At 42.0% G+C, this 9,153-nt stretch overlaps 1 protein-coding gene across 1 annotated transcript in view; it reads right to left on the bottom strand.

Annotated features, from left to right (window-relative positions):
• Positions 1–472: 472 nt before the first annotated feature.
• RNF115 (ring finger protein 115) overlaps positions 473–9,153 on the bottom strand; it is a 98,494-nt gene continuing 89,813 nt past the window's right edge. Inside the window, exons 5-9 of the mRNA XM_004380323.3 lie at positions 6,974–7,045; positions 5,697–5,769; positions 4,669–4,762; positions 1,981–2,096; positions 473–1,024 (exon numbers count right to left, since the gene is read on the bottom strand). Of these exons, the coding sequence (XP_004380380.1) occupies positions 893–1,024; positions 1,981–2,096; positions 4,669–4,762; positions 5,697–5,769; positions 6,974–7,045 (487 nt within the window). The 3' untranslated portion in view covers positions 473–892. The remainder of the gene's footprint in view (positions 1,025–1,980; positions 2,097–4,668; positions 4,763–5,696; positions 5,770–6,973; positions 7,046–9,153) is intronic.

Genomic DNA, 9,153 nt, shown 5'->3' with positions numbered 1-9,153 from the left:
CTCAATTCCTGAAGACCAACAAATTATCAAAAATGGTTAACTAGCTGTGAAAGTGGTAATGAAGTAATCCTATTTCTGTGAAGGAAATTATTTTAAGGTCCACAGGACAAAACACAATACGGGGTCATTAAAAACCTCAGAATATTTCAAACATCTGTCTCACTGTGCCTGCGTCTTGCCCAACTTGTTCCCAAAAAAGGACCAGATTATCAGGTTCCCAACAAAGAAGACTCCTAAGACTTGTTATATTGGTCTTTGGGGAAACTGCATCTCCCAAAATAGTTTTTAAAAATTAAAATGAGCAAACCAAAGAGTACAATGATAAGCCACTTTCTCCTTCCCACTTTAATTTTTCTTTGATTTGCTCTTTGAGGATCAAGACAAAACAAAATCTTAAGTCTCTATATGTAATAATTACTGAATTAATCTCACCTCATCTCATGGCTAATGTGGCCAAGAGGTGCTGCTTTTGTACAATTAAGACAAAAGGATTTTATGTCAGCAGGACTTTAGGGTTCTGATTCCATTGTATTTACCATGAAATACACTAACAGTAGGTTGGAGATTGGAACCTCCATTATAAGGCAGCATGACAGACAGCAGGACCCTAACTAGACTTTAAGGAATGGAATCTATTCTGGTGGGGACCCACATAATTAAGTTTCACACTTATAGAATTATCATCCTGAATTTAGGAATAAGAGGCATTTGGTTGTAGATACAATTCCATCTGTAGATACTAACTTTAGAGACGAAAAACACTCACTGCATTAATATTATGGGTTGGAGTTTCTTAAGAGATTCCTAAATCCACCTATTGTTTTTTGTTTGGATACAATTTACAGCTATGGTATTAACACTACCACAGCCCTGGTAGGTGCAGTCTGTAGCTTCAGAAAGTCCATCGGTCGTGGAGCTGGCTGTCACTGCTAAATCTGTTGCTTGCAGAGGCCTCAGAGCTCTGGGTTTGCCGAGTACAGTCCTCACCATTTAAGCTCTTTCTACATACAGGACACGTGTCATGCTGAAACAGAAAGATATCAGTCCCTATAAAGAGCCTGACTTGAAAAACTGGGAGTATTAAATGCTTAATGAGTCCTGAGACTTGGAACATCAAAAACTATGACTTGGCAACTAGAAAAGCAAAAAGGGCATGCATCCTGACACACTGCATACTCAGCTCCAACATGAGATATCAGGACATCTAGCTAGAACTGTAAGTTCTAGGTCAGCAACCTAACTACAGCTAACACATACTACCAAACAGAACTAACCAGAAACAGTGACCTGGGATATGACAAGAGGATAACTGCCCACCACCTGCCATATGGTCTAGAGCAGAGGGTCAGCAAACTTTTTCTGTAAAGGGACAGATAATAAATATTTTAGGCTTTGTGAGCCACACCATCCCTGTCGCAACTACTCAATTCTGTCAATGTAGCACAAAAACAGCCATAGACAATCTGTAAACAAATGAGCAGAGCAGTGTTCCAATAAGGACCCTGGGTGGTGTAAATGGTTTGCACTTGGCTACTAACTGAAAGGTTGCTGGTATGAACCCAACCAGCTGGCCTGGTGATCTGCTTCTGTAACGCTTCTGCTTCTGTAAAGATTATAGCCAAGAAAAATCTATGGAGCTCAGTTCTACTCTTGTAACACATGGAGTAGCTATGAGTTGGAATCAACTCAACTGGCATCAGGTTTTGGTTTAGTGTGTGTTCCAATAAAACAAACGAAGGTGACAGATTTGGGTTATGTGTTATAGTTTGCCAACCACTGTTCTAGAGACAAAGAAGATTAAAACAGTAGTCTAAAAAAACAATAATGGTGGTACTAGGAGTTACATGGGAGTTTATGGGACTAAAATCTGATCTGCCTGGCTCTCCATGATCTGTTATCTGCACCCTTACTTTGATCCATTCCCTCGGAAGTTGTGACTGGTATAAACGCCCCCATCATAGATGACAGCTGGCTACTCACCAGTTCTAACCATGGCACAATACAACTGCTATGAAAGAAGTGGTTGCAGGGTAACTGCCGGACTTCCTCTTCCACTGTGTAATCTTCTTTGCATACTGGACACTCTAAACCCGTATCTGTTGGAAGACAAAATGACTTTTAACGTAAGCAAGTAAAAAAAAGAGAAAAAAAACCCGAAAAACCCAGTGTCTTTAATAGCCCAATGAATATATAAAGAAAAGACACAGAAGATGAAAGAAAAGGTGCATCCAAGTAAAAGACAGATAAAATACATGAATTCTATTTCAAAAGGGGATGTGGGTGGGAGTGGTCACAGACAGGAATATGAACAGGAGGAATGATGAATGGGGCTTAGATAGGAAATATACAAGGATTATTTTTCAATTTAAAGAGTGGGAAGAAATAAGTTGGGGCTTAGATTATTTTTTAAGTAAACCAGGAAAAACATTTTCCCAAATGTTGTTGTAGCCTTCTGATAGTCAGTTTCAACTTGGGAAAACACTGGCAGCCTGTCAACCACAACCAAGGGACTCATCTCAGCAATCTCAGTAGTTTCCAATCAGTGTCTCAAGCCACGTTTACCCGATTCTCTTCCACATTATTCGTCCTCTTCCAGCCTGGTTGCCCTAAAACCCTCTGTACAAGCTGTTGATTAAAAGCTGTACCAGAAGGTGGTGCTGTAGAACTGCAAAGCCCAGGTTCCAAGTCTAAAATCAGGAAGCCTTCTCCTTTGAAAGAAAATGGCCACATACTACATTGGGAGTATCAAGCAGCAAGTTCTATCAAGCAGCAAGTTTTATCAAGCAGCAAGTTCTGAGTTTCTCAAGTCTGGTTAATAATATCTGCTAGTCTGTCTTCCTACTGGCTGGAGTAGCTTCATCCTCCTCAGAGTTCAAGGCACTATCACTTAATTTGATTCACTCCTTCCTCTCCGTTTCCACTACCTTCATCCTAATTCTAGCTTTACTTCTCATGCCTAGTCTACTGCAACAGCCTCTCAGGTAGTCTCCCTGACTCCAGGCCTTCAACCCTCCAGATACAACCTATGCTTTGCTGCCAACTAATTTTCCCTTCTATCAGTCTTATAGCCATCTCAAGCTCATAACTGTCAGCTATCACCTCAAAACCAACAAATTCAGAATTAAAAACATTACATCACCTCCCTACCCAAAACAGGGCCTACTCACAACTCACCCATGGAATGGGAAATACTAACCTGATGATGGGAGCACTCCCTTTGTTATTACATACTTGTAAAATCTTAGAATCATTTTTGACCCTCTCCCCTTCTTCATTCCGTTAAACAGAGATGAAAAGCCTTTCTTCAAAAGAACAACCCTTTCCTTTCTGCTAGCACTGCAACCATCACCTGACCTCCACCTGGACTGCTGCAAGAGCCTCCTAAATCCTACTTCTACCCTCTCCCTCTTCCAATCTATTTTATACACTGCCTCCAGACTAATCGTTCCTAAACACCAGTTAAATTCCCTCATTCTTCCATTTGAGCACCTACAAAACCCCTACTACCTAAAATTTCCAGTCCTAACTTCTCTGCCACTTTTGAGATCCTCTATAATAAGGCCCCACCCTTCCTATCTAGTCATATCCACCCCCCCCCCAAAAAAAAACCCAAACCTGTTGCCGTAGAGTTGATTCCGACTCATAGTGACCACACAGGGCAGAGCAGAATCGCCCCATAGGGTTTCCAAGGCTGTAATCTTTAAGGAAGCAGACTGCTAACATCTTTCTTCCAAGGAACAGGTAGTGGGTTTAAACTGCTGACTTTTTGGTTAGCAGTCGAACGCTTGTAACAACTGCGCCACCAGGGCTCCTTTGTTATACCTACCACTACCTCCCCAAACCAGATTCTCTTTTAGGTCTGGTAAGTTCTCCAATTTTAGGTCTCCTTATAACTCAGACACCATGTCTATGCTGATATTCTAATACTGGTTCACACTTTTCCTTAAATAACCTCTCCTCTCTAAGATAGCCCATCTTGTCTTTAAAATCTCTGACTCTAAACCTGAATTTGTAGGGAAAGAAATCTCCAGTCTAAAATAATGTCCCTTATCACTAAATTCTTCAGTGCTTATAAATAAAATGAGATAATATCTATTGCTAATGTACCCTAGTATGCCTGACACATGGTCGATGTGCAACAAATTCCCAACCTCCCATTTTCTGCCTTACCCTTACCCTAAAGTCAAAATCACCTGCTCAATACCATTTCTTACATTGTTTTCTAATTGTTTGGTCAGTTTTGCTTCCCCCAATTAGTTCCTTGAAGCCTCTGTGGTGCAGTGGTTAAGAGCTATGGCTGCTAACCAAAAGGCCAGCAGTTCGAATCCACCAGTCACTCCTTAGAAACCCTATGGGGCAGTTCTATTCTGTCCTACAGGGTCGCTATGAGTCGGAACCAATGCGATGGCAATGGGTTTTGTTTTGTTTTTTTAATATCAGTTCTTATATATCTTTGTCCTCTTTATTTCCCATGGCACTAGAAAACGAACACGTTAACTACTTAGGAAATGGACTAACCCAATGAATGGGTAGGTACCTTCCATATCCGGCACCCAGGTGGGAATTTTAGGGTAGTATAGCTTCACCTGAAGATCTTTAGTATAGGAAGGTAATGGGGCTTTGAACAGAGATCAGAAGACGAGAGAGTAAGTATGAAAATGAACCTACCAACTTGTTCCTGAGTTACTGTCACTGTTGGAAGAGATGTGATCTTTTCCTTATCAGCTGGGGGAGGCCCTGTATTTTCCAGCTGTCCTAAAAGCTACCAAAAAAAGAAGAAGAAACTGACAATGATGAAGACGATGACAAACTAGCAGACATCTCAATATCCCAGGGGAGGGAGCTGCTCCAGCTCAGAACAAACAGTACTTATGCAAGGCTCTGAGAGTCTTGGGCTTCCCCTTTCTTACTGCCAGAACACTCACATTGCTTTACAATTTCAGAGCGACATCAGTATAAGCCTGCAGACAGACCCATCATTGCAAGGCCCACCTTTGGACTGAAAGCAACTTCAACAGCAGCATAGGGTTTGTGATGTCATGAATAAAACCACAGCTTAACAAAAAGTAACACTTAACCAGTCCAAAAACTTCACTCTGCTGGAAGGAAGGAAAGGATGGGAGTATGGAAAATAGCATAAGGTAAGCCAAAAAAATAGGTAAATTACTGCCTATTAGAAGACAGAGATAAGTGACATACTTTCTGTTCTCAGCAACCACAGGGAAATGAAAAACCAATCAAATTAAAATAAACATCATGAACAAGTGGAAGCAATTATACATGGCACAGGAGCACCTTTTTCTCAGCTTCCTTCATTTTTCTCTGCTTCCTTCCCCTACTTTGCTCTATCTAGCAGAAATGCCTGCTTCAATATGTGAGGTGACTCTCTTTTTTTATGGTGTACTTGTTAATAGGATCCTCACAGGCCAAAAACACAATATACAGTTTGTCACAGAAGAAGTCTTCTTTTCCCGTGGAGGTGAAATCACCTTCAAGAAAGCCACCAGCAGCTAGGAGGCACATGGATTCCCAGGTAAACCCCCAAACCACTTCTCCCTTTAGTAAAATAGAAACCCACAAGCTCAAAATACTAGGAAAAGCAGAGTGACTGCCATTTCAGAAAGCAGCAGAAGGAAAGCAGGAAGCCTGTGAACTGAGACACACTGAACAGACACCCTCAAAAGGCAGTTCCTCACCTGAGTTACAATGGCATCAAGCTCTGTCTGGCCCCAGGCATAGTCCTCAGGGTTGGAGTGCAGCATCCCATACCTACACATGAGATGAGACAGAGAGCATGAGATAGAATGACCAGGCTCTGCCTTACATCACAGAAAAAAACTGGCAGAGGGATCCTGATCTCTCTTACAGCTGCAAAGTCACTAGTCCTCTAGAATAAAGTGGCAAAAAATTTCTCTATATTTATAAGCTCAAACAGATTATCCAGAGATAATCTCTCATTCTCTCAGCCCCTTTACTTTACTGAATGGAACATAAAATATGAAGTTACAGAAAGTACCACATGACACACCAGAGAGCAAAAAGAGTGATCCACTGTCTGTTGGTTAAGAAAAGTTTGTTTTTTCTGTGCCCACTTAAAATTAAACATAGATGCAACTACTTTTTAGGGAGAGTTTTCCCTTCATGACTAGCCAAAATCTACAGCAGACTTGCCTCATTCTAAGAGGCTGTCTGTGGTCCTGGACCATCAAGAGCTTTCAGGTAGAGAAGCAGCCATTGCAGTCTGTCCGAATCACGATTTAGAACAACTACAAAAGAGTCTTGGCAGCACATCTCTATGGAGCTGCTGGCGCATTACCCCAGATGACAGAGGTCTAGATTCTTTGGCTGGAACATGTTTTCCAAACCTAGAGGTTGGAAAATAGGGTAACTGTGTGGAAGGACCGAGGTCCCTGTCAGCAAAAAAGCCTTCTGGGGCATAGTCAGCAGTGGTTAATAAATGTCCCTACAAGACAAAATTCCATCGTGAACTCCTACCATACTTAAAGTGTCACTCTGATACTGAATTATAGCCTTCTGTTTCTTCTAACAAACCTCCTTACTTTGGGAAAGGGAAATTAAGTAATTGGTTTTCAATCTCAGGAATTTTAAGAAGTAAAATCTTCCCATATAGTCTAGCAGGGAAACCCACAAATCAGATACCAAGCCCAGCAGGGAACACCTCATTTCTCACTTCAACACAACCCTCAGACCAGAATATAAACAGAACCAGACATATAGAGTGCCCAGACATCCTATCCTGGGGGGCCAGGAGGACCTTCCCGAGCCTGAACAATAAAAAATAAGTTCTGGTTAAGTTCAGGTCTCAGCAGATAAGGGCAGTCTAACAGGCTGCCAGTCAAATCTACATACTCACCTCTGCAGCCCTTCCTATCTGTGCATGGAGCAAAGAAACTACAGCACCCAAAATAATGCTACCCCAGCAGAGTGAGATAGAAAGCAATTAGCTACTTACCAGGACAAAGGGTGTGGGGATCTAGGAATTGCAGAATTTGCAAAGAATCCTGCAAAGAGCTGCTGTATTATTCTGTAGGGGGAGAAAAAATTAGATAAAACAACAGATGAATGAAAGTACACTAAGGAAATCCATGGCTGACCAATCACCAATTCCTTTCCCAAACCACAATGGCTTTTCACTGACTATTACACAAGAGATAGCACCAGAAATCAGTCTGCTACCTGCTGGCATGCTATTTTGCTTTTGTAGTTATCTTCCTGAGCTCTGCTATCTTATGGATTAAAAGATTTTTATGAATTAGGCTGGCAAAAGTCTGATGGTATTAGTGTAATTTTCAAGCTATGTTCCTTGGACCTTGACACCAATGTGAGGAGACAATAAGCCAGTGCGATTCTGGGCCCACCTCTCTTTAACAACAGTAGTTCCATTTTCATGTGTTTTATACAATGGGTTTCTGTACATCACCTAAAGAGATGGCACGGGAGGCTTCCCAGCCCACAGAGTGAGAAAAGCTGAGCACTTTTAGGCACAGGGCTTACTGGTGGAGTGGGGTGCCTCTGGACACTTTTCAGCAGAGCTAAAAGAGCTTTGTAACACTTGTCCCAAGCAGGGTAGTGGCCAGGCTGAGGGACCGAGGGCCAGGGAGAGACCTGTCTGCAGGCATGGCTAAGAGGGTGTCCTGATCAAAAGAACTGTATCCTGAGCGTTCCTGAACCTGAATTGTAATCTGTTACTTCCCTAATAAACCCCATCATCATGAGTATTGTCTGTGAGTTCTGTGTGGCCATTGCAAAAAATTACACAACTCACCAGAACAGTAAACTCAGCACAGAAGTAGAGAGTACCATGGCAGAAAGAGACTGTCAGAATTGGTAAAAAGGGGTGGTGAGAGGAGGTGCGTCTGGCGGAGGCCTCATAGGAATCAGCCTTGAGCTGCTGATCTTTATTCTCCTTCCCCCTTATGAAGTTATAGGAGGTCACACACCTCCACCACAGCATTTTTACAGATAGGCACTTTTTTTTTAATTTTTATTTTTTGCAGTTTAAGTGAAAGTTTACAATTCAAGTTAGTCTCCCATACAAAAATTTATACGTATATTGTTATGTAACCCCAATTTCTCTCCCTATACTGTGACAGCACACTCCTCCTTTCCACCTCTGATTTCTCACGTCCATTCAACTACGTCCTAACCCTCTCTGCCTTCTCATGTCACCCTCGGACAGAAGCTGCCCATTTAGTCTCATGTATCTACTTGAGCTAAGAAGCACACTATTCACGAGTATCACTTTATATCCCACAGTCCAGTCCAATCTTTGTCTGAAGAGCTGGCCTCAGGAACTGTTTTAGTTCTGGGTTAACAGAGACTCTGGGGGCCGTGCTTTATGGGGTTCCTCAAGTCTCAGTCAGAACATTAAGTCTGGTCTTTACTAGAATTTGAGTTCTGCACTCTATCCTTCCCCTGCTTCACCAAGAACTCTCTGCTGTTCCCTGTCAGGACGGTCATTGGTGGTATCTGGGCACCATCCAGTTCTTCTGGTCTCAGGCTGATGGAGTCTCTGGTTTATGTGGCCCTTTTGTCTCTTGGGCTAATATTTTCCTTATGACTTTGGTGTTCTTCATTCTCCTTTACTCCAGGTGAGTTGGAACCAGCTGATGCATCTTAGATAGCTGCTTGCAAGCTTTTATGACCCCAGACGACACTCAGTTCTTAATAAACTTTGTTATGCCAATTGACCTAGATGTCCCCTGAAAGTATGGTCCCCAGACCCCCAGCCCTGCTACTCTGTCCCTTGAAGTGTTTGGCTGTATTCAGGAAACTTCTTAGCTTTGGTTTAGTCCAGTTGTGCTGACTTCCCCTGTAGTGTGTGCTGTCCTTCCCTTCACCTAAGATAATTCTTGTCTACAATCTAGTTAATGAATAACCCTCACCCTCCCTCCCCACCCTCGTAACCATCAAAAAAATGTTTTCTTCTATGTTTAAATCTTTTCTTGAGTTCTTACAATAGTGGTCTTATACAATGTTTGCCCTTCTGTGACTGACTAAATTCACTCAGCATAATGTCTTCCAGATTCTTCCACGTTACAAGATGTTTCACGGATTCATTGTTGTTCTTTATCGTTGCGTAGTATTCCATTGTGTAAATATACCATAATTTGGTTATCCATTCGTCCGTTG

Source organism: Trichechus manatus, unplaced genomic scaffold, assembly GCF_000243295.1.
Source record: "Trichechus manatus latirostris isolate Lorelei unplaced genomic scaffold, TriManLat1.0 scaffold00073, whole genome shotgun sequence".
Lineage (NCBI taxonomy): Eukaryota > Metazoa > Chordata > Mammalia > Sirenia > Trichechidae > Trichechus > Trichechus manatus.
This window is presented reverse-complemented; position numbering and strand designations above follow the sequence as displayed.